The sequence below is a fragment of the Podarcis muralis genome, chromosome 15 (assembly GCF_964188315.1).
Source record: "Podarcis muralis chromosome 15, rPodMur119.hap1.1, whole genome shotgun sequence".
NCBI lineage: Eukaryota > Metazoa > Chordata > Lepidosauria > Squamata > Lacertidae > Podarcis > Podarcis muralis.
The window spans coordinates 41334075-41359700 of record NC_135669.1 but is presented as its reverse complement, the minus strand read 5'-3'; the positions used below and the strand labels follow the sequence as shown (position 1 = coordinate 41359700).

Genomic DNA, 25626 nt, shown 5'->3' with positions numbered 1-25626 from the left:
AGGGATGTTAGAGAGTTGCTATGAAAAATCTGTCTTCAGATCTAGGTGACTGAACACCTCATCTCAGAATATTGTAGAGCTGGAAGGAAGTACAGAAGAAGGAACACCTGTAACAAAGAGGTTGGCGCTTTTCAGTTCAAAAAGCTGGGAAGAGAAAGATATGCCTTTATAAAACACTAGGCAGATGCATGGAGGAAAATATCATTAGCTGTATTAGTTAAAGTGGAAGCTTTCAGGAGGAGTATACCTGATGAGGGGACAAGCAGCTCCAACTTCAGAATTCCCTTGCCAAATCAATATGTCCATCTTGAAGTCTAGTAGTCATAATTGAGGTGTTTATTGGATTAACAGCACAAGATTATTGCACTTCCAATTAAACCAGAGTGTGACCAGATGGCTCTATAAGTAGAGGAGCAGATGCATTTTGCCAGTCGTCTCTTGAGTGGGGCACTCTCTGACTGCACCAGAGAGCATGGTGCAGGGCTCACATGTTGTGATAAGCAGGGGCATGTCCAATGCAGGAGTTACTTGTCTTTCCACTGTCCTGGAAAAGCAGTGCTACAGCAACATCCCAGAAGGTGGGGAGCTGTTGCTTATTAGGAGAGCTGTGCTTTATGATCAGAGTATGGGAGAAAGACAGCATGCTAAACTCAACACAAGACAAAATGGGCTTTTTATACTCAGGAATCCCCATTGAATTTGCAAGGTCCAATTTGATTTACAGCTTTCCTCTCATCCCCATAAAGCAGTGCAAATCCAAAAGGGGGCCTCTTACCAAACTGAGGTCTAAACTCCCATGAGCCAGTAGCTTAGAAAAGATGGCATTCTGAATCATCAATCGATTCCTAGGCCTTTTAAATTTGCTCCACCTCGTGTTTTCTGGCTTTCATGCCAAATGAGAGCTAGTAGTGAGTCCCCACCCAAGAGGTTTCAAGCCCTTGTCTCCCAACCAGTGAGCATTCTGCCTTCACTATTCCAGCAGTTCCGCTGCCTTAAGCCGAGAAGTAAAGAGAATTCACTGATCTATCCTGACTTCACAGCTGCCTAAATCTTCTCTGGATCTCTTTACCCACCTACTCCAGGTGATGCAGAACACAAGCCATACATCTGTGGGGATGCGGACTCGGGCTCCACAGTTCTGGATGGATCGGAAGACTACCTCATTTTAGCCTGCGACGGCTTCTATGACACCGTGAACCCTGATGAAGCAGTGAAAGTGGTGGCTGACCACCTGAAGGAGAACAATGGGGACAGCAGCATGGTGGCCCACAAGTTAGTGGCTTCAGCTCGAGATGCTGGCTCCAGCGACAACATCACTGTCATTGTGGTCTTTCTCAGGGACATGAGTACGGCCGTAAACATCAGTGAGGAGTCAGAGTGGACAGAGAACTCTTTCCAAGGTGGGCAAGAAGACAACGGCGACAATAAAGAAAACCACGGGGATTGCAAGAGACCGTGGCCTCAGCACCAGGTCTCCGCACCTGCTGATCTAGGGTACGATGGGAGAGTGGATTCTTTCACAGACAGAACTACCTTGAGTGCAGGTTCCAGGATCAACGTGTTGGAAGACCCAGGCTATATCGACCTGAGGAAAATAGGAGCTAGCAAACTTCAGAGTGCAAAACGCCTGTCCTCAGATCAGTGGTTCAGCACTTGTGAACCAAAGAGGGCAACCTTGGGTCAGGGTGTGTCAGCAGAGAACGAGACAGTGGCCGACCCTGCGCCTCCCGCAGGCGGGCAGAGCAGTCTCCAGCAGCAGCTAGCCTCTCTTCCTTCTGGCTCCACAAGCCCCCACGAGTACAGCATCTCCAGCAGGCTCGAAGGTGAGCACTTCAAATCTTGGGGAGGAAGAGCTTCCATTTTCTCTCCCCTTCACTTCTGTGATGCAAAGCGGTGGCAGCGACTAGCCAGACTCAAGCCCAAGCTCCACATGCTTCTCTTTGAGAACAGGCTGCTTTCCCCCACAGAAGAGTTAGCTCTGGCCTCACCTTGCAGTGTGAACAGCCGTAGAAATAAGTTGATAAGAAGCCGTCTCTGGCAGGGCTTCTCTAGTTGTTGCCGGGGTCACGGCAAGAGTATCCACCTGCTGCAAAGGCAGAGTCACTGTATACCAGACCCTGGGCTCCTCTGGAGGTGTACAAAGTAGCATGCTCCTTTGTATTCCCCTCTCCTGCCCCCCTCCCCCAAATAGTTTAGGTTAGGCATTCACAGAATGAGGAGTAAATTTAAAAGAGTGAGCATTTCAGAACCATGTGATTGTGGAATGCACCACTCATGTAAATAGATCCTAGGAATGTGTGTTTCAGTCTAAAAAAAATAAAATAATGGCTGGTGTGCCAGTCTCTCTCTCTCTCTCTCTAAGCAATGTCACATACACATTCTCTCTCTTACCCACATACACAGACACGTATCTATAGCTTCATCTTGCTCATGGCAACTAGATACTGACAGTGACACGATGGAATAAATAGGAGAGAGATTCTTTCAAAAGAGAGATTGCCAAAAAAAAGTGTTACCTGTTTGAGATGAGTCTGTGGAGCAATATTTTTTGAAGGATCTCGTTTTTAAAACCTGCCAGTTTTTGTAGGTGGGGTGGAGGGAAGGGAAGAGGAAGACAGAAGTAGTTGGTGGGGTGGTTCTTTAAGGTTAACAGAGCCATTGTGGAAGCAGCAGGCCTTTGCAGGTACATTATTAAAAGCCATAGGGGGTTTGAATCTAGCACTTGAGCACTCCTAGCCCCTGTTGTATATCCACGTTAAGACTAATCTTATCTATGCCCCCATGTAACATATAAAAAAGAGGGAATGCTAATTTTTGTAGTTTTTAAAGATCATTTCCTGTGGCTAAAGTTGAAACTATATTGAAATTTCAATAGCTTGGAGTCTTTTGGGGTGCTTAGTGACATTTTAGTCTTTTAAACTAAAAAAGTAATAATGTTAAAACTGTTTGCATCTAATAATAGTAGTGGTTAAATCTTTCCACCACTGTGTCCTCCCCAATCCCTAATTTATCTCAGGTGTCAAACTGATATAAAGCTAGTTCAGATTCAAATATGTTGTCCTGTGAACTGATGGAGCCAGCAACTTGCTTGTCAGACTTTTTGGTCATCAGTTCTCCCTTCCCCATTCAGAGGGGACAGTAATATGGCAGTGTAGTGTTTGGCTCAGCTATTTGTCTGGTCCTTGCAAGAGACTTTCAGAGTATGAAGCGACTGGGGGAAAGCTAGAGGAAGGCAGCTTGCTATAGCAGTTGTAAAATGAGAGAGACTAGATGAACTCTAATTGTCAGTTGCTCAGGAAGGGTTTGATGATTGCCTGTCTCCATCCTTCATACTAAAGAGCAAAACACTTCTCTCTCTCTCTCTCTATATATATATAAATAAAATCAGTTTTAGCATTAAATAGCTGAAATGCAGAATAATCAGGGACAGTATGTTAGAAGAGGTCTCTTGGTTGCTAACATTCGCTTGAATGATCTAAAATACTAAGGCATTAAATGTACACAGATCTGAATATGTTACATTACATAATTCCACGGGGATTAAGTTTTAGCTCAACAGAATCACTGCCCAATGCAGTTTGACATTAGTTATAGGAACATAGAAAGCTGCCTTATACTGAGTCAGACCAGTGGTCTGTCTAGCTCAGTATTGTCTACACTGACTAGCAGCAGCTCTCCATCATTTTCAAGCATGAAGATATTTCTAGCCCTAGGATTGAACCCAGCACCTTCAGTATGCAAAGCGGGTGCTCTGCCCCTGAGCTGTGACCCCTCCCCAAACTGATAATTTGCCTAAGGACTGGGGAGAATTAGGTAATTATTCTGAATGGCTTTTTATTAACTCAATTTCTTCAAGAAACTTGATGAAACTGTTAGAAATCAAGTGCAGAAAGCTAAAAGGTCTTGGCTTTTACCCACCGGGGGTGGGGTGGGGGAATAACCAAAATTAAGGAGCAACAGCACTTTCCCACTTATCTGCAAGCCTTAGGTGCGTTGTGTTACAAATCAAGTGTTACCAATGAGATGAGGAGCTGCAGACGAGCAGGCTGTTTCTGCTGCCATGCTTGAGGACATAGCAGGGGAGAAGGTAGACTGCAATGCCCTTCTGCTCAATTAGTTGTGCTTCTATGGGGAAAGTGCAGTTCTTTGAAGACATGTCAAAATTCTAAAATGTTGCAAATGTGTTTTGACCTCTTCCCAACATGCAGTCATAATTGGAAAGTACTAGCCTCAGAGTGTGCTCTCACGTTTTTTATAAAAGAAGTGTAACTCCATATGTGTGGATTCATACATGGATTATCTGCTGCTCATCCTGTTCATCCTACAGGAGAGAATCTGCCATCCATTCCTAGTGTGGTCCAGTACAAAATATTGTTACAACTAGAAAGTGTTCATCTTTCATTACATAGTGGTAGAGTATGTAGGATCCATTTGTGAGGCAAGTCTTCAGCCATGGTAGAATACATATTTAAAAGTAGTAGTTCTTGGTCCAATATAAGCTGCTCAATTCTACACACTAGGCAAAAAAAAAAGCAGTGCTTTGTGATATGCTGTGTGTTTTTCTCTTAATGCCACTGGTGATAGGACGTAGTTCTCTTCAGTTCAAACTCCTGTGCCCTTATTTGCTGCTTGCTGACGTAAGCAATAAGCTCCCCTTTTTAATTAATGATATTCTCAGTGTTCTGTATCTTGTACTTTGATCCTTTAGCTGGTGAGAATGTACAAAAAATATAGGTATCTAACTGTATTTATTAACTGTTAATGTTGGTTGTCTGTAAAGTGTTTTGTAAATCTGTGTATTTTAATAGTGGTGACATTTGCATAATGAGACCTTTCCAATAAAGAGCTGAAGCAGCCCTCAAGTTCTCATAATCTGCATCAGCTACATGAGTTGTGTAGGAACACTAGTAGTAGTGGTGGTAGTTGGTGAGGACAGGAGACTCCAGGCTGCCTCTCCCCTGAGGCTGTTCAAAACCTGCTGGTGAGCTTATTCACTGTGAGTTTCAAAGGGATTCATTTAATCCCTCTCCTAATGTCTCCTGTCTCCAGCTTTAACAGAGTTGTGAGGAATGCCTCCGATTGCAAGAAATGGAATAGCAGCAGAGCAGCAAGCCATTAATCCATTTCACTTGCACTAACAAGTTGTAGAAGTAAAATATTTATATTTTGAAGTGCCATCAATTGTCCTTGTCTGTTTGGAAGCCAGGGAGGCACACACCCGCCTACTCCATGTGACTCAGCCCTCCTCCCCCCAACAAAAGGAAGCAGACTCCTGTGGTTCCCCTGCTAAGCACTCCCTTCTTTGTCCCCTCACTTCCTTGCTCAGAAAAGCAAGGGAGGACATATGAGGAAGAGAATATCCATCCTTTATTTTGGCAGAGCCTGTTCCTGCTTCTTGTGGCTTTTAGCAGCCGACACTCCTAAGTAGCAGCTGCCACTTGCTAATGCCTTTTAAATTTAGAACCTTCCATCTCATCAAGTATAACATTACCTTTCGCCTTCTGTTCATAGTGGTCCATTGTCATTTATGCAGAGGCACAGTGCTCTTTTCCCTAGAACATTCAATTAAAGCAACTATGCAGATTACATTCAAGCAGTCCCTTCCGTTACCTATAAATTTCGTTACAGCTCTGGAGAACCTGAACAGCCGGCTCCGCCAAAATGTAGCTCATTCTCATGCAAAAAAGGGAAGCAAGGCGAGGCTACTGTAGCTTTGCGTATGCCTATGAGTTAGGGCTGTGCAGCATAAAAACCTTCAACTGGAGGTTAAAAGTCTTGCACCAATGGCCCATTTTGCACATGAAAGTAAGCCACAGTCAATGGCTTACCAAGAAAGCACCTTTTGGTGTTGTTTTGTCTCAGCCCTGCTTATGCTGAAAGGAAACCAATCATGACACACACACACCCAGCTTAGTCTTATGTTTGAACCGGGGATCATGTTTTGCTTCAATAGAGCATGATCAGTACGTCAAGAGCAAACCTTGGCTACAGATTGCTGGGAGCAAAATAAATCATGACCCCTGACGAAGCAGGGATCCGGATTTGTTTCCTGCTAGCATAAGTTGAGAGGAACAAAGTGGGCACAATCCACTCATGTACAGTAAGCCATGGTGGTTTATGAGCTTACCACACCATGTGAATGTGCCCACTGTCAAGGAATACATTCAAGTGACAAAGTCACTTTTAACATTACATTAAACACTAATCTATAACTTCCAGTATTAAACAGCACCGTATTATACAAGTATCAGAAGGTTTGGTTTATAAATATAAACAGATTTGTTTTACTTACCATTCTTGGCTGTTGCTTTTTTGTTTCTAGAAGTAGGGAGAGTCTAAACCAAGCTAGGTTGGGGAAAGCCAGCTGAGATTCACCCTTATTACTAAAAACGTTACCATGGCACATTCCTAGGAATGCCAAGTGTATTACTGAATTCCTGTTGAAATATACTTATGCTGTCATGAAAACTAATGAAGTGGGTTGGTTTAATAGAAATGACTTTACTACTCTGTTGGGACCCGTTGACAACTTTGTTCCTATAGCTCACAAGTTCAGTAGGAATCATGTATTAGCCATATTTTATTTATTAAAGCTGTTCACAAAAGGTAAGGACTATGTTCAACTTCTACCAATATCTTAATAAAACAGCAAACATTATGCTCTTGTGTACTTATTTCAAGGGAAATAACCACATTTTTGAAGAGGGGGAAACAAAGTCACTTTTTAAGAGGAGATGAACTGGGGGGGGGGGATCTTATGTCAGACAACAACAGGACTTCAATTCTGCTGCAAAGCACAGTCTTGCTGTTCTAACTGAAAATATCACCAGAGGAACTTGCAAATGGCTTGACATTTTGGAGTATTGGAATTGACCTTACCCAGTGCAAGCTACACTTTCAAGAGGAAATGTTACATCTTTGTGCCTAACGTGGGCCCTATGAAGTGTGGGTTGGAAGATTTCAGCAATCAAGCTATGACCAATAAAGCAAGTGGTATATCAACTGGCAGAGGGATGTGGCCAAGTTTACCCACTGGAGACGACCCAACCTTAAACACCTTCATCACTGCTGCTGCATTGATATGAAATCCTAAGAATATACATCATTCTCTGCTTTAGGCACTTTCCCTTCACCAGCTTGTAACGATCAGGGCATTTTAACAGCTATTTCTTGCATACAATCTGCCATCCTCGTACCACACACAATATCCCTTTCAATCCAAGGTCTGTGGTTTAAACTGCACAAGCACTGTCATTTCCATGTTCATTTTATTAATTAAAAGTGCAAACCATTTTCATCTGAACTATATGAATTTTTACAGCAGTTAGAACGACAATTTACGAATAAATCCTTCCATTAAGTACAACATTCAGGAGGACGCAACAAACATTTATACAGTAACTCATGCTTAAAAGGAAACAGCCAATTCAGCTTAGCTTCACAGAACACCTTTAGCAGCTCAAATGCAATGCACAGTGGCAAAAGAGTTTGGCAACAAATGTTTTCAACTGGCCAAAAATGGACTAATGGGGAGAGAGGAGAGACTTATGGATAGAGGCATTTCACTGTAAGTAGCTCAGGAATCAGAAGTGTAACAGCTTTAGTGTCCGTTCAATTCACTTAAAAATAAAGGTGAGGTGGGCATCCCCTTCCCCTTCTCCCTCACCCATCCCAAACTCCTCAGCCATGAAGAGCAAGGCTGAGGCTCCAGCACCTTTTAAAGGCACGCAGGGTGCAGGTTGACACCAAGCAGGATCAGAAAAGCGAGTACAGCTAGATTTTCAGTAGGAAAAGGACCGGAAGGAGCAAGGAAATGTGCACAAGGCATTACCAGAAACAATGCAGGTGAATTAAGAGGGACCCAGTGATGCTTCATCCAGCCACCTTCAACAGGCTAATGAATGCTAATCCATCTTCGGGTAGCCCCTGCTACCTCATGCTCTACCTGGGCCAGAGAGAGAGAGAAATTTCTTATCAGAAGTAGCCCAACATTCTGAGGGGGGCAGGGAGCACAGAGAAGGGATACACCTGAAGGTATTTTCCCCCCCAGCCTGGTTTAAAGAACCCAAGCCTAGAATTATGAACAAAAAAGGAGAAAGCAAAGCAAGTAGCTCTCAGAGCAGCCTAATGTCTCCTGCAACAACAATGCAAATAGGCAACTATGTACTGCAATGCTTCAGCAGGATCTCCTCCTCCTGGAAAGACAGTTCTTGACAGAAGCATAAAGAGTGAGGAAACCTATCAAGTCTTAAGATGTTACAATATCACCCAGGCAGAAAGTTACTTGTGCCAGAATGGCAGTTTTCTCTGGTAGCTGCCTCACTCCACAGATCCCAAATCCTCATAAAAGTTAATGTATCAAGGGTGACTGAAGTCAGTTGCCACAATGAGACTTTCAGGTCATACAGAAACTAGTAGCTCAACAGCAGTTCCTTTGCCATTTACCTTGTGCTGCCGTCCTTTCCGGTGGCAAAAGGGAGGTCTTCAGGGCCTGTTTGGTCACCCTCAGGAAAAACCGAGCATAGCTCAAAGGCTGAACACACAAACAACCGGGATTTAGAACACAACACACCAAAAGCAGTTTAAAATAATTTTATATAATGCAACCCATATAATGCAAGATGGGTGGCTGCTTCTCACACAGCTTTCCCCTGAACATATGATGATGGAAAATACCTGTACTATAACACTGCCACATTGAGCAATGTGCCCACTATACTGTGCTTGCATTGAGTTGCTCAATTTCCAAGATCCCTACGCATTATGGGTAGGGGATGTTTGTCCTACTTGCAAGACACTCAAGTGAAGGTCCTCCTACACCATGCAAGAGGCAGCCTTCACAACCATGTGCCCATCCAGGCTGCATCACCAATGTGGTCCTTTCAGTGAAAAGAGAGAGAGTGGTGATGCATGAAGCCTATGCAGTTGCTAAGGCAACCATACTGCAATAAGAAGGCCCACACAAATCAACAGAACTGTCGTTGCCTCTTTGGGGGAGTCCTCTCTGCTTCATAACTAGGAATGCTGAGGAGGTCAGAGTTTAAATATTGGCATCTTCAGGATCCAAGAGTGTAACTATGGGGTTGGGGTGTGTGTGTGTGTGTGTGTGTGTATGAGAGAGAGAGAGAGAGAGAGAGAGAGAGAGAGAGAGAGAGAGAGAGAAAGAAAGAAAGAAAGAAAGAAAGAAAGAAAGAAAGAGTGGCAGATGAAATATTTGGAGTAGCACTAGATAAGAACCATCAGTACAAAATCAGAAGTTCACAGAACTAGGAAAAGCAAAAGTATATGCAGAGTATAGTCCAGCCACCCTTGGCCTGTGCCCTTCCGATGTTTTGAACTATAACTTCCATCGGCCCCAACCAGCACTGGCTGGGGCTGATGGGAGTTGCAGTCGGAAACATCTGGAAGGTCCCAGGTGGGAGACAGTTGACCTAGATGCTGAGTTTTCCCCCAGCCCTGATCCCTGTCCGACAGCCTCCTTACCTACCGTCACTTGAAGGCTGGGACTGGAAAGCCTGGCTGAAGACATCTGGAGCGGCACTGGCAGCTTCCCCATCCTCCTGCTCTTCATTCTCTGTGTCGCATTCAATGTCACTGTCACTGCTCATGCCTGGCAGGAGGTGAAGGATGTGCTTTTGGCAAAGCCCAGCTGCACACAGCAAGGAGGAGAAGAGATTGCTGAGGCTCTAGAAACTGCTCTCAAAAAAAGCACCAACAGCTTCAGTCTCTTCCCTGAGAAGTGCAATCTAGATCTAAAAAACACTCAAGCTTCCCAGCCTTGTTGGTCCAGAAAGCAACATGGAGCCTTGGAAAGAGAATAAAATCATTCTCTCACTCTCCTATGGAGTGATGTGGTGGGGGGAGACTTGCTGAACAGGAAGAATCAGCACCACAGAAAATTATTGAAGAGCTGAAGCACCACAGTTTGTTTACACTCTTTGAGACAATACCATTAACAAAATAAGTTCCACATTTTAATGGGCACTGGCTGAAATCTTGCAAGTTTGGCTACTCTCTTTCAGCAAGATTCCAAAACTGGCCACCCAGAATTGTGAGAACTGAGTGAGCAGAGTTGGGCAGTCAAGTCAAAAGACGAAGCTGCAGCAAACCCACTGCCTCAGGGGACTCAGGGCAGAGTCACAGAGCAGTTCCTCATCCTCAAGCAGAGCAGGATATTCAGATTCACCTTGGATAAGGCCCAAGTTTTTGTTTGGGTACTTCTCTTTAGCAATGGAAACCTGTTTCCTCTCAAGATCTGCATTCCCATGGGGGTAAACTGGGAGACGGGGATGCATCAGCCCTTTGAGCCACAAGTTCAATGACCCTAGGAAGGGCAACCTAGTTAAAACCTTAGAAAGGACTCTTTATGACAGATGTTACTGTCTCACTTCTAGTTATATTTCAACGCTTTTTTGAAAATTAGTTTTTAAAGCTCTGATCCCTGTCCTATGGCCCCAGGATGGTTTACAGCACAGGTCGGCAAGGTTTACCTCACCTGGGCCAGTTCACTCCCGCAGAGATCGCTCCATGGGCCGGATTGCATCTGCACAGATGCGATTTCCTGCGTCTGCGTGGGCATGATTTCCGGCATCTGCGCATGTGCAGACGCAATTTCCGGTGCCATGGAAGCAAGTCCCCGCTCCGCTGGTTTAGCGCAGCGGGTGGGGACTTGCCGAGCAGGCGGCTCAGTTTGGGGGCAACTCGTGGGCCGTTTAAACAACCCCCGTGGACTGCTGGTGTCCCATGGGCCACAGGTTGTCGACCCCTGGTTTACAGAGTTCAGACAAATAATACAATAATAATACTTAATGCAGCTTTGTATTATATATGAGGGGTTTCTAGTAAGGTTTGGTTGGAGTGTAGCAATTCTAGGACCTATTAGGATGCTCTACTCCTGGAGACTTAGGGAATCTGATGCCTGAATGCTCTGAAGGATTTTTCAGCCTCAATACCTGAGTGCTACCTCTCTGGTGTGTATTTCCTTGGGAGCAGGACTTCCAAATATTACCAGATCATTTCCCCAGTAGAAATTTTGAAGTCTCCATGTCCTGACTCCACTGGTCAATGGGAGCAGCACCCATCACTAGACAGTAGCCTGGTTCCATCTGAACAGAAGGAACCTTAGAGGAAGTCCAGTGCTCTCCATTTTGCTTCCTTCCTAGTTTTCAATTCTGAGTCATTTTTGTTACTGACTTTCAAACATGTGTGGGCAACTACGTATTGTCTCTAGTTTTTTGTGTGTTTTTAATGAAAGCTATAATTTTAACAAGAATTCCTCATGGCCTGGACTGGCTGACAGGTTATATATATTCCTTTTCTACTCTATGTTAAGCTTCCATGTCTGCTACAAACAATCCTCAGTGCACTAAAAAGTCAAACCTGCTGACATCAATATAACTTGTTCTGAAGTTCACATGTTGAAGACTGGACTGTTAGCCACATGTTGTTTTCATTGCAGACCAACGTAATCTCTTTTTTACTCTTACTTCAGTAAATCCACCTAATGATAGTCTTTGCTTCCACTATTTAAGCTGCTTTTTGCAGTTGGTAGCCAGCCAGCCAGCATGCCCTCTTGCCACCAGCAGCACATCAGTGAATCACTGTTTTTCTAAAAGCTCCAAAGTCAAAACGTTATCTATATTTAGCAGCTGAAGGCAGCGCCGTAACCTCCTTAAGCAGGTTTTCACACCACCCAGCTTCTCCAAGTGCTACCCTGCAAATCAGGACACTTTTCCAGATCACAGAGAGGCTGTAAAGCACATCTGGGGAGTTTCAATAGAAGGGCCAAGGTGCTGTAGGGCTTCTGCCAAGCAGCTCCATTTAGGAAGGCACTCCCCGTTTCACATACAAAGAGAACCTAAACGTCAGAGTGAGGTTTCCCCAGCTCAGAGCATCACACTACAACATCAGGCTCCCAATTAACTTTGTCCTTGAGTATTAACAGAGAACTGCCAACATTCTCCGTCTCCATGGCTACAAAAAGCCAAACCAAAAGGGTTCTGCTGCTTCCGATTCCCTTAACAAAAGGAAATAAGAAGGAACGGGGTTTTCCATAATGCAGGTTTTAAAAAAACCAATAAATTAGTGTGTCTGCCTTCTTCCTGCTGCCTCCTACGACAGCCAAACTGCAAAGCAGAGTGACTAAGAAGGAATTTCAGCCTGATGTCAGACACGCCTCCTGCAACACCTACGCAAGACTGCCCTGCGCAGATAACGGTGGTGGATGCTGGCACCTTAGTGCCGTCACACATTGAAATTCAAATGCCTGCAGGGGTAGAAGGCAGAGCTTTGCAAGAAAAGTGTGAGTGGCAGGGGGTGGGTGGGGAGACCTTCTAAATGAACAACCTACTCCCTGCCCCAGGGTGGCCTCTTGTTTCCATAGGGAAAAGCAAAGTCTTCCCCACTGCTGCTAAGCTTGCTTTAGATCGCATTCTAAAGATGCATAAGAACCCCAACTAAGCCACAATCATTGCCAAGAGGACCTCACAGCAACCTCAGCCCACTGCTCAAGAGAGATAAACAGCCCCTTTGCTCATTAGCACAACCTCCTTCTGTGAGGCAAGCCACTTATTCCAGTTTCACAGATGGAAGAGCCGAGGTGAGAGATGGAAAATGTTTCCCAGAGGCAACCCACTGACTGCATGGCTACGGCAGAGCCTTGTTCTGCAGTCTGTTGAGGTGCACACCTGACCTTCAAAGCACTGCTCTGGATACTCCTGTTGCTAAATGGTTAGACCCACCTGGTGCCCTCCAATGTCACCTGACTACAACTCCTACAGTTTACTCAGACAGGAAGAAGGTCCTCCAAGGATCCAAGAACAGGGGCAGATTGAACCAGCAGCCTCCTGGATATAGAAGGTATGCTAATACAGGCTCTCTTTGCACTGGCTAACGACACATTAGAGCCCTGCATGGAAGGTAAATGACCAAGTCCCTCTGCAGCTCAGACTACTAACTTAACCCCAACCCCAAGCAAGCTACCAAGTACAGCTTGGCTTTCCAGCTAGTGATTTGCAAGATTCCAAACGTGTGGAATAGTAAGAGAAGGAAGTTCATTAGAAGGCTCTTTGTACCGACAACCACAGCTGCTTCTTTAAATTCACAATACTTGAACCTGCAAGGTCACTGAGTCCTTAATGCATGTGAAGAGACATTCCTGCTATTTTGGTTATTGGGCCGGTTTCCCTGCAAAACCGAAACAGCCTTGGGTTTACCTTCTTCCGCCCCTGCTGCTGAGGCTCCCTCAGAGAGCACCACCTGCAGCTCTCCAGCCTCCGTGTTGTTTTCTAAGTCAGCAGGCTCTGTTGTTTCCACGCGGCATCTATTTGAATTGGGTCTAAGAGGAAGAGGCAGGGCAGGTTTTACAAAGCAGCCAAGGACATTCAGTGCTAAGCTAGTACTGCCAAGAAGCTCGAGCTTTTGTTATTTAAAAAGGCACTTGGTTGCAGGGGTTAAACTGAAATCATGCAGACAACAACCACCAAGTCTAGAAGGTCAAGTCTCCATGCCCAAACTTTTACGTAAGAAAGTAAGGAGAACAGAAGAACTCTGCCAGGTCAGGCAAATGGCCCATCCAGCATCCTGTTCGCACAGAGGCCAAGTGGATGCCTGTGGAAAGGCTGCAAACAGGACCTGACTGCAACAACACTTTCCCAGCTTGTGATTCCAGCAACTGGGACTCCAGCCTGGAGGCACATTTGGAAGTTGTAAAAAACCTTCATGGGCACCCCAAAATATCAATTTCACAGAATAAAAAGTGGCTATGTTCAGAACCCCCTTTCCAAACAGGTAACCCACCTAAATAACCCCCCCCCCAAAAAAAGATAAAAAAGCAGCCACCCATGCAATCTGAATAAACACTATTCCAAAAAAAAAAAGAGGGAGGAGCAGGGGACCTTGCCAGGCACCAAAGGAGCACCTGAGGATACCTACAGACAGCAATTTGGGGCCTTACATGGCTATCAGTCTTTTACAAAGGATCACCCACCATATTGCCCCTCTGCAAATACTCCCCTGTCAAGCACACTACTTAACCCATCATTTGCAACAAATACAAGGTAAAGCCGGCACATGCCAGAGAAAACATGGGCTACTTTTACTATATGGTGGTTTTCTGGGTGCAGGTAAATTTATTATATATGTAGCATTAACTACTGAGCATCTCCCAAGAGTGAAAAGCAGAGGATGGAAAAGAGAGCGACCCCAAGTTGAGAAATATGCTACAAAAGCCACAAGGTGAGACTAAAATGATGTTCCTCTCTTTGAAGACACAAACAGGCTAACTGAGCAACACAAACTTACCCCACAGCAGTTATTTTCCTGGCCTTTTCCACAGGCATTATGCCATTTAAGCCACATGCACCAACATCAGAATCTGAGACTTCACATTGCCTGTCTTCGGGCTTAGACAATGGCTCTGAGGCACAGCCGTTGGTCAAGGACCTGGGGGAGCCATGCCTACTGCTGGGCTTTGGGTTTCCCAGGCAACCTATGGAAAGGCAAGGCAAGTGTGTCACACGGCCACCCAGGCTATAACAATGGGATCCCAATGTTGTTAGTGTTGTTAGCCGCCCTGAGCCCGGCTTCGGCTGGGGAGGGCGGGATATAAATAAAATTTATTATTATTATTAAATTTATTAATGTTGCAGCACACAATCCATACTTTGGAAAGTACTGTATATTGTCAAGCCTGGATACTTTGGGTGGTTTGGTTTATGAACAACTTTCTATTGCATGGGTAGACATTGGGGTCTCCTCCATACGTCACTGGACTTCAACACCCATCAGCCCCAGCCAGCATGGCCAATGGTCAGGGATGATGGAGTCTGGAGGACACCATGTTGGCTACCCCTGCTCTATTGTAAGGTCTATTAACAGCAATTTGGAATCTCAATATGCAGTAGTTACCAGGAAAACCAACCTACCTACCTACTTTCTTTCTTTCTTTCTTTCTTTCTTTCTTTCTTTCTTTCTTTCCTCTCTCTCTCTCTCTCTCTCTCTCTCTCTCTCTCTCACACACACACACACACACACACACAACCTGTTTATACCTTCAGAGGAAATCTGACAATCTCCCTTCAAGTGAAGATTTCCATCACCACAATCCATTGCTCTTCGCAGAGACAGACTCCCTGCTCCACTTCGACTTGCTTTGCTTGAATGAATTTTCTTATTTGTGGCTGCAAGATTTAGAAAAGGAAACCTACATTTAAAATAACCAGCATTAAAAAACAAAAAATAACAAAGATATGCCAACTAATGTTACCATTATCACACCTTTCAGTAATGACTCTGAAAATGAGGGTGACATCCCACTTGCCCCCCCCCCCCCCGGGAGATGGGACATTCCCTTTCTTAGGGTAAACCTCCCCACATGCCTTTCTCACTCTGCAAGTTTAATTACCCTCCATCATTGAAAACTGCTGCTACAACGGAAGTTATTTAGTATCTAAACCAGAGCACCTCAAAGCACATCTGTCACCTAAACTGATTAAAAGCTTCGTAATTCCAGTTCTGGGGATGGGAGATCACAGAGCATCTAGTGGGGGCACAGCTCAGTGTGAGCACGTGCATTGAATGCAGAAGGCTCAGTTTCTGGTGTCTAGCTAAGAGCATATTCTGGAAGCACAGATAGGAAAGACCTGTCTCTGCTGGAGACCCTGGAGAACTACTGTTAGAGTAGATAATATTCAGCTATTGAGATGAGGGGCCTGACCCGGGGTAAGGAAGCAGCCTACGATCCTTAGGTACATGAAGAGGCTCCTACTTAATTGTTATTAAGAACTCTCTACCCAGTAGACCCGCTGAAATCCTGTTATCTTGCTGTGTAAGCGATGATTCTTCATACATTAGTTAAATTATCTCTATCAATACAAATGAGAAAGCAGAGAGCAAAGGAAGAAGTCCCTTTCGGCTCCTCTGTCTGTTCTCTTATTATGTAAATGAACCTGTTTGCATCAACTTTTATTGGTCTGTGACTGTAATAAATCAAATCAATCTATTGAAGGTTTTGCTTCATTTAAATTCTAATGAATTATTTCTACACCAGGCCTTCCTGCTGCAGTCTATCAAGCAGAGCACAGCTTCCCGGCAGCTTAATAACCCTCCTGATCTTTCAACCTACACAGGACTGCAACATCATGGAATGCGCCTGGAGAACGCCACAATAGGCTCAGGCATGTGCCGGGCTTGGTAGATCAAGTTATGCAGGCCTGCTCTGCTCTGTGTGAAGCACCAGAAACGCACCACATGAGGAACCTCATCTGAAAGTCTTTTTTTGGATTGTTTCAACACTTGCATGTTTCAACACTCCCCAGGGCTGGAATTCTTAGAATCCCAGGAGGCTGCTAACTTGAGTAAAAACAACCCTCAAGAGAACCACCATCATGGTGGCTGCTTTGGCAAGAGCTGTTTAACATTCACAGTACAGGCGCAGTCGGTTTGAAATTGAATCAGAAAACTATATAGGCTTCCAAGCTGCTGGACATGTAAATCCACAAATCAAAATGTCTGGCTGGAAAGGTTTATTTAAAACCATTCCAATGGAACCATGAGTGTGGGCTATCAGCTTCTTTTGCCACCTTCAGAGCAGGCACACTCACGGCTAAGCTATAGAAAGGCTGCATACTTCTGTTCTCAGGCAGACAGACCCCATTCTGCAAAAAAGGGACACTTAAGCCCCCTTCCCCACTTACAATTCCGTATGTAGCAGCTAGAGAGGGATGATTTTGTCAGCAGCTCCCTCCCAAGTTCTTGCAGCTTGTTGTAGCTCTCCGTCCCACAAGTAGCCAAGGTTCCTTGGTCACCAGGAAACGAGTAAGCGGTTGGCCCATCAGAAGCATTGCTGCTCCGGACCTCCGACAGCTGGTTCTTCACATCTGACATTTTACTGCGGACTTCGGCCATCTGGCTTTTCAACCTCTTCAGCATCTTCAAGTCTGGCGGAACACGCCACATGGCCTGGTGCCTCCGCTGATCCCTCTCTTTGAGAGAATAGGATGCTTGACACAAGAGGAAATGGAAGGAAAAAGTTAGAAGCCCAGCAAGACAATGTCTATAGACAGAGAGCAAATACCTGGGCCTTGCACTGCGGAAGACGCCTTTTCTGCTCCCCAGCTAGTTTCACAATCACAGAGCCCATGATTTCATTCTGTTGCCTGTTCTGTGTACACCATACATAATGGCAACTACAGAACCAGCACAAACCATGCGGTCTGCACAGCAGAAGTGAACGCAGTTGGAAACCAATCAGATGTGGCCATGCAGGCACATCAGTGAAGGCAAACTGAAGCTGCACTGCCTTTGCTCTGAAGCTCTGGGTTCTGCTCAGAATGTGCATCTGGATATACATCAGAATGCTCATTTAAGTCCTTAAATTTGCTGTAGTTATCCCAGCTGCATTCCAACAAGACACCATATAATCAGATCTCTTCCTCTGCCCACTCAAAGAATTACAACACATGTACCACGAAACATGGCAATGGAAACGGCAGTAAAGTTCGCTCCCCATCATCTCACTCCTAGCTGAAATTTAGAGCTCCCTTGTCAGTGGCCACCTTGTCATTGTCCCCCTGCCTACGAATCTGGATAACTTCACAAGCCACTTAGCCACCTCTCTTTCTACTGATAACATGAAGCCTGCTTAATTTTGCCAGACTGCAGCAGCCAAGTTCTGTTCCAGCCTCTCTCTCTCTCTCTCTCTCTCTCTCTCTCTCTCTCTCTCTTCCTATCTTTAGAGCTGACAGTACAAGAGGCGTTGCTATGGAAAGAAGAAAAAGTGTGTGTGTGTGTGTGTGTGTGTGTGTGTGTGTGTGTGTGTGTACCAGATGGATCATCATTTTATCCTCTGCTCTCTAAAGTCAACAAAATGGTTGCTTCAAAGTGACCTGAAACCAGGTATCAGTGGCTCCAGGCCAATTAACTCCAAACAAAATAAAAACATTAAAGTTTGACCTTCACTGGTTTGTAGCAACAAAAGGATGTGTATGGTTAGGTCACCTTTCCTCTGGCACGTGCCCAGTTAAGGCCAAGATACATCTCCAGTGTTTGAAAGACAGATGAAAATATGGCAAACATGGCTGGTTTGCCCTGAGATCATGCCTGCCTCTCTAAGAGCTCAGATGGGCCATGGGCTGAGGACTGCAGGCATCTTAAACAACACCAAGGAGAAGCATCTGCAGCAGCAAGTATGCTACTAAAGGAAAACAGAACTGGAATGTATTATTAGAGAATTCTTAGGCTGGACAACAACAGTAAAGTTATGTGGACAACACTGGATAAAAACCCTAAGATATCTGGTTTAAGCCAAATGCCTACATCCAACCTCATGCACACCCCCTTGGTTGTCTTCAGGGTTCAGGTTCGGGTTCAGCTTTCTCCAACCTGGTGCCCTCCAAATATTCTAAACTCCAACTCCCATCATCCCTGACCATTGGCCAAGATGGCTGAAGCTGATGGAAGTTATGGTCTAAAACATCTTAGGAGATGAGGGTGGGCAGAACTGAGTTTAGGGGAAACTAGTGCAGACTATAAATCCTTCCCAGAAAAAGACCCTATGTGACAGACACAAACCTAGCACTGCACAGCTTTAGCAGCCAATTTCAAAACACACAAAGGTTTCGACTTAAACACACAACTGGATGACTGAAGGAAACCATTCAGAAAGCTCCATCCTGTTAATGCTGTTGATGGGGGGGGGGGGGAGGTTCCATCCACTCACCTCTGTTCTGCAGCAGTGAAGCAGGAGGGCGCGGCTGTAGGCCCCACAAGTTTTCCATCCCATTTCTGTCCTTCAGGTCCAACAGGTGAATTAAAATCAAAGGGTCTATGTCAAGTAAGCTGCTACTGGCTGAAGAGCCTAGTGCGCTTCCTCCCCTCCTGGACATGCGGCTGCTTGCAGTGGGATAGCCATGGCTCCCACCTGGAAGGAGGAGAAGAATGCTTAGTGTTTCTATAACGCTTAATGTCCAAAACACTTCACATTCAGCAGTGGAGGCCTTCTAAAGTCAGGGGTGGCTGCCACCCATTGGGACTGGTGAGATGGAAGGCAGAGAGACCAACAGGAGAAGAGTAGTAGAAGAGGAGGAGTTTGGATTTGATATCCCGCTTTATCACTACCCGAAGGAGTCTCAAAGCGGCTAACATTCTCCTTTCTCATCTTCCCCACCACAACAAACACTCTGTGAGGTGAGTGAGGCTGAGAGACTTCAGAGAGAAGTGTGACTAGCCCAAGGTTACCCAGCAGCTGCATGTGGAGGAGCGGAGACACGAACCCGGTTCACCAGATTACGAGTCTACTGCTCTTAACCACTACACCACACTGGCTCTGATAGTTCTACTTTTGTTCCCACCTTTCTCCCTGCTGAGTTGTACAAGGGCAACACTAAGGAGGAGGAAGCCGACAGGCAGCACCGCTCCCTGGATTGGTTGTAAGTAAGAAGGCAGGCAGTCGGAGGCTGGCTGAGGGCAGGTTGAGGTTGGTGGGGCAGTGCCCCGTCCGCTGCAGTTGCCAACCTCCACTCTCCCAAATAGCGGATTCAGTATGTGTGTCTGACAGGATTATAGCCAGACTACTCTTGGTGCAAAAGTCTGTGCAGGGAAACAGTGTATCTAGTTGCCAGCTGTAAGTTAGTTGAATGGGGAAAATAAACACCCATATAAAAAGCCACTAAGGGGCTCTGGCAAAGCAGGTGATTAAGAACACACAATTAGCAAAATTGGAGATTCCTCAGAATTGAGTGGGTTACAGACAGACACCAGTGAGGGAGGATTTTACAGACAGCAAACACTTTTAAAAAGAGAAGGCTAGGGAACACAATCAATCACTTAGTTCTGCAGACATTATGCCTCCACCTCTGTTCCTGTAAAGGGGGTGGTATTAATCAGCTAAATATGAATTAATTTCCTGGCTCAGAAGGAATTCTAACAGAGGTATAATTTAACTGTCGTATGCCAGTGATTGCTATCTGAGCCACAATAGGATTTAGACAGTTATAAGGAGAACTGCAATACAACACCATCAACGCTTCCCTCCCAACAGGATAATTGACAGATCTTTGCTAGAACTGGTATCTTAAAAAGAAACCTTCCAAGAGCTTTCAAAATCCCAGCTGCAGATGAAGAATCTGTGTCTGACTTAGCCAAATGTATAGGCACTATTCCCTTGGACTCCTCTCCACTTGATACTTAAGAGGGTCACACATTTCATCCCTTCCTCACCCCAGTAAGGAAGCTTATGCAGTGAGATCACACTGTTTAAGATAAAGTGTCAACACTCCCAAGGGAAAAGGAAAATGAGTAAAAGGCAAAAGAGGAAATCAACCACTGGCTCTCCTTAAGAGTACTTTTTCTCTTTTCTTTTTAAAAAAGAAGACTGGGAAGCGTCAGCACTCCATTGATGCGTTTTTTAAAAGCCCTTAAGGAAATTCAGCTGCAAACCTCCCATGACTGTGAGCCAATGGGAAGACTGCCCTACATTGCAATAATCTCCACATACGGTACATGATGCAGCAGTTCCAAAAATAGAAAATCCTGCAGAATACACAGCTCTGCGTTGCCTCTGACGTGGCAGTGAGAGAACAAGGAGAAGGATGGAAAGCAGGCTCCGTATACTAAGATGCAGTTTAATGAAAAAAGGGTCCCATTCATACCCGAGGCACCTGCTGCGGCAGAAGCTGCCTCCTCCACAATATCTCCTTCCTCCAGCTCCATGTTGTGATTGTATTCCACATCATTTTCCCCAGACCTAAGAAACAAATTGAACAAAAACAAAGAGCTCCTTTGAAGCCTTTGTTCTGAAAAATCACTTCTGCTTAAAAGAATTTCATAGATTTTAAACTGCACAGATTAGCAAATTCATTGTTATGGGATAAAACCACTCTTTCACACATGCACTTACATCACTCAAGTACTAGCATCTAAGGCTCAGTCTATATATGCAGCAGAATGAAGCAGCAGAGTCCCAGGGTGCTGGAATGGATTCTACCCCTTCAGCTACTTCAATACTTCCTACAAGGTAGGTATTCAAAAGGTTCTAGCTTTGCTAGTTTTCTCCTTGCAGGAAGACTTGTTTTTTCTACCCTTTAACATTTCCATTTCCACAACCGAATTCCCCCATCCTCTCCCCCTGCACCCTCCCCAAATCTGTTCTAGATAGCTTGAGGAACCCCCAGAACAGATTTTAGGGGGCACATAGGGAGAGGAGATGGAGGGCAAGTTCAACTGCATGGCCACAAGTGTGTTAAATATCCACTTCATCTCCCACTTTTACTCTGAAGTGGTACAGTTCATTCTGCTATCTCAATCAATCAATCAATCATTCTATTTGTATGCTACCTTTCCAAAGTTAAAACCATGCTCAAGGCGGATTGCAACATATAAAAAATACAAGCTTAACAAAAAGAGTAATAAGCAAGAAACAAAACATCAAAAAGTACACAACCAGACTGAACAATTTCCACATAAATCATTGGATCCAAAATAAAAGATATTAAAAAATTAATAGCAACAACCCCAACAAAACTCATAAACAATACCCCAGTGCTAAAAATGCTCATTCATCACTATTCTCAGCCCTTGATCCCTCATTCTATTAAAAGCATAGACCACTGGGGGGAAAATCACATTTGAAATGTACAGGCATGTAGTCTTAGAAAGAAGCCAAATATTTGTAAGTGCAGACTGCTTCAGTGTTACAGGCGCCACACAATACTTATTCTGCACCTCTGTGCTGCCTCTCCAGACATTTTTCTTTAGGCAAGCCTTTCTAGACATGTAGAACTGGACATGAATTTTAATCTCTTTTTAGCTTGTTGATTTTCATTATCCTCTGAATGCTTTTCAATACCTGTCCTTTTACTGATAATTATGATGGGGTATTTTTGTAAACTGCTTACAGGTTTTATTGCAGCCATGCACTGTCTGAATTTTGTTAAATAAATACAATAGATAAAATTTTTATCACAGTGTTTCATTTGTCCTTATGCTTTGTTAGCTGCCTTGGGAGCAACAATAATGTAGGGTAGGATTTCCCCTCCCAACCCCGCTTCCATTTCAACAGACAACAAAGATGGCAGAACAAGAACAGGGTCTCTTACATGGTCTCTTCATCAATATCATTTTCTTCTGTGTTGCTGGTCGCTGTGGAACTAGCTGAAGAGCTGCTGCCGTCAAGGTGGTTTGCCTCGTCCTCCCCAACAAGATCAACATCAAGGTCCCCATCTGAGAGTTCATGCTGCAGTCAAGAGCATGCAAAAATGGCTCTGAAATAATGCTTCTGTGTGCAGTGCAGAGCAGGGGCAGCCAACATGCTGCTCTCCAGTTGGTAGCCCAAGAACTTCCATCAGCCCCGGCCAGCGTGGCCAACAGTCAGGGGATTATGGAGTCCACACCACTAGGAGAGGACCATGTTGGTTATCCTGGTGCAGAGAAAGCAGTGACACTAATGTTTAGCTGGTTAACTGGAAAGAAGGAACTCTGGAAGCAGGTTTCTCACAGGCATCTGGCTGAACCCTGTGGGAACAGGATTCTAGACTAGATGGCCCATTGGTCTGACCCAGCAGACACTTCTTATATGCTTATGTAAGCCAGGAACACACAGGACTCTGCCCATACCGCCAGAATTCCAGAGGGTAGCTGGCCCTATTCCAGAATCAGAGATCTGCTGATGCCTGGAGCATGGCAGAACAGGACTTTCCTCTCACAGCATGGAATGAACAAGAGTAATGTCTATTGGCTTGCTAACTGTAGCAAGTAAAAGGGGCAGAGTACCTAAGAACATCCTCATTCTTGGAAGGAAGGCATGGTTTTAGGTACAGAACTGAGCTCCCTGAGAATCTCTACTTTGATTAAGAAACAATTTTTCTAGGTCTTATTCATTAAAAGCAGATACTGCATGTCTGAAATCTCCAAAGCCAAGGTGGTGGTCAATGAATAAGGTTTCCAGGACTACCAGAAACAGAATACATTATACATTATGCAAGATAGTAGAATTCAGCCACACTAAACACAGATTTGCATGCTCTGGGCACAGACATTGAAAGGGTGTGTGTTTCAGCACTGATAAAAGGCTCCTTTAGCAGATGTCCCTCAGTACCACCCAGGATGTACGGTAATCTATTTTGAGATTCAAACAACTCAGCAACAGTTAGCAAAACAGGTTGGCTACTATTTTCAGATGTGTACCTGTCATCTACCCTTTTCTGCTTACCAACCACAACCCCTCTCCATTAGCACAGGCTGGTCTATAGGCATTGGGATTTGCTCCCACAATAAATAGTGATGGTCAACAACTTGGATGGCTTTGAAAGAGACTCAGACAAATTCATGGAGAAGAAGGCTATCAGTGGCCAATAACCACATGGGCCGTGTTCTCCCCTTCACCATCGGAGGCAGTGTGCCTCTGAATACCAGCTGCTGGGATTCACAAGTGAGGAGTGTGGTTGTTGTGCTCAGCTTCTTCTGGGCTTCTCAGAAGAGGCATCTAGTAGGCCACTGTGAAACCAGGATGCTGGACTAAAGGGCCATTGACATGATCTCAGGTTTGGTCATTACAACAAATTCACCAGGGCAGGAGAGGAGGATTCTTACATTGAAGTCTTCATACTGTATTTTTTCTTCCTCGTCATCCTTTGCTTCTCTAGCAGATGCTGTGCTGGCCACAGCCTCAAGATGCACTTCAGAGTTTGATCCTGACTTCTTAGGTCTTGCTTCTGGACCATCATCACTTTGTGGGCTGAGGTGAGTATCAGGGGGAGACATGCCATGGGATTTCTGGGTACGAGAAAGCTCGATTGCAAGCCTCTGTCATTTAAAAAAGAAAAAGGAAATAAAGCATACACATATGGAAAACAGAAGGCATAGGTTTAACGTAGCCAACATTCTTTATACAGTCGTACCTTGGAAGTCGAACGGAATCTGTTCCAGAAGTACATTCGACTTCCAAAATGTTCAGAAACCAAAGTGCGGCTTCTAATTCCTGCAGCCAATCACAAGCTGTGGACGTTTGGCTTCCAAAAATTGTTCGAAAACCAGAACATTCGCTTCCAGGTTTTGATTGTTCGGGAGCCAATTTGTTCAGTAGCCGAGACGTTTGAGATCCAAGGTACGACTGTAATACTAAACCAGTTGTTCGCAAACCGCATGGTGACTGACAGCAAGAGCTGTGATGCCATGAGAAAATAATTAGATATTCCCTAGTGCCCAAGTTACATACCCAAAGAGATTACCCACCACATCTACTCCTGATTCACTTTTCTCTTTCCAATTAGCCTCTCCTGGAGACAGATAGCTCTGACACATCTCTACATTGGATGTGATTGGCTCAATCACTCCAGATGCAGCAGCTTTGCCTGCCTGAGAAAGCACACCCAGATCTGTGACTCATGCAGAAATTCAGAGGTAGGTCCTTCTAAAGGCAAACAGCTCTTGCACATCTGGAAAGATGCTGCAGCACAAAGATGCTGAGCAGGCTTCCTCAACCTCTGCCCTCCAGATGTTTTTGGCCTACAACTCCCATGATCCCTAGCTAGCAGTGGTCAGGGATGGTGGGAATTGTAGTCTCAAAACATCTGGAGGGCCGAGGTTGAGGAAGCCTGGGGCAGAGCACATGCTTTGCATGAAAAAGGGTTCTAGGTTCAATCCCCAGTGACATCTCTAGGTAGTAGAGGGAATGCCCCATCTAAAACTACTGCTGCCTCTCAATGTGGACAGTACTGAGCTAGTTGGACCAATGTTATGACTCAACATAAGAAAACTTCCTATGGACCCAAGTGTAAATTGAAGCATGCTTCCAATTTCAAAATATAGAAAATAAGAAAGGTTCCTAAACCCTCAGCAGTCTGGGAAACAAGCACAACACACTAACATTCATGATTTCATTGTTCAAATTAGCCCAATACACTTGCCCCCCAAAATATCAGCCACCCACTATAGTTAATAGCATTGTCCCTCAATTTAGCATTCATGTGACACAATGCTGCTCACCTCTTTAAGGTTATTTATCTGTTGGACATAGCTTGTCTGAGCAGCTTCCAGCTGAGAAATGTACCAGTGCTGATCCCGACATTTCTGGAAGAAGGTGGGTGACCGCACCTGGAACCTTGTGGGGAGCAGAAGGAGGGGAAGACTTCACAATGCTTACAAAAGTCCCATACAAGAATAATGCATGTTCTATTAGCAGTTGGGTTCTCTACAAAGCTGTGACAGCAACCATGTGTCACCTTTGTTAAAGAAGAATCTGAAAGAAGGGACAGAGCCATCCAACTTCATCCCATTTGCTGCTAAAAATTTAGGCTGCTAATTTAAATCAGTGAATTAAATCAGCTAAAGCTTAAAGCTTACACTTTGTTTACTGATGCTTATTTTGCTTCTAAAGTGCTACTGTAACAGAGATCAAAATTATATTAGAGAATACCCTTCCCTGTAACAGTGACAGGTAGCTTGCATCTATTAATCTGCAAAGTCCTCATACATCAAAAGGCACCAACTTGGAGGTCCAGCCAATATTCACATTTATTGGGCAATGATTGCTCAATTAAAATTCTTGAGAACTTTTTTAAGAGACAGGCCTACTAAACAAGTTAAATTGAACTCCTCTCACCATTACGACACTACATACAGTAATAGAGT

General features: G+C 44.7%; 2 protein-coding genes across 6 annotated transcripts in view; one reads left to right on the top strand and one right to left on the bottom strand.

Annotated features, from left to right (window-relative positions):
• PPM1E (protein phosphatase, Mg2+/Mn2+ dependent 1E) overlaps positions 1-6658 on the top strand; it is a 91992-nt gene extending 85334 nt beyond the window's left edge. For both annotated transcript variants that reach the window (XM_028707742.2, XM_077919526.1), the window contains exon 7: positions 1083-6658. In XM_028707742.2, the coding sequence (XP_028563575.2) occupies positions 1083-2146 (1064 nt within the window). In that variant the 3' untranslated portion in view covers positions 2147-6658. The remainder of the gene's footprint in view (positions 1-1082) is intronic.
• A 591-nt stretch (positions 6659-7249) lies between these two features.
• Positions 7250-25626, bottom strand: part of TRIM37 (tripartite motif containing 37) — a 37910-nt gene continuing 19533 nt past the window's right edge. Inside the window, exons 15-26 of one of the 4 annotated variants that reach the window (XR_003703842.2) lie at positions 24982-25096; positions 23587-23799; positions 22095-22231; positions 20649-20743; positions 18719-18919; positions 16695-17000; positions 15051-15179; positions 14302-14488; positions 13215-13336; positions 9484-9649; positions 8446-8533; positions 7250-7945 (exon numbers count right to left, since the gene is read on the bottom strand). Coding sequence is in view for 2 of the 4 variants with exons in the window: in XM_028707738.2 (XP_028563571.2) it covers positions 7942-7945; positions 8446-8533; positions 9488-9649; positions 13215-13336; positions 14302-14488; positions 15051-15179; positions 16695-17000; positions 18719-18919; positions 20649-20743; positions 22095-22231; positions 23587-23799; positions 24982-25096 (1759 nt within the window). In the remaining 2 variants the exon portion in view is untranslated. Of the gene's footprint in view, positions 7946-8445; positions 8534-9483; positions 9694-13214; positions 13337-14301; positions 14489-15050; positions 15180-16694; positions 17001-18718; positions 18920-20648; positions 20744-22094; positions 22232-23586; positions 23800-24981; positions 25097-25626 lie in introns of those variants that run through there. The other 3 variants (XM_028707738.2, XM_028707739.2, XR_013390864.1) reach the window with 3 other exon arrangements.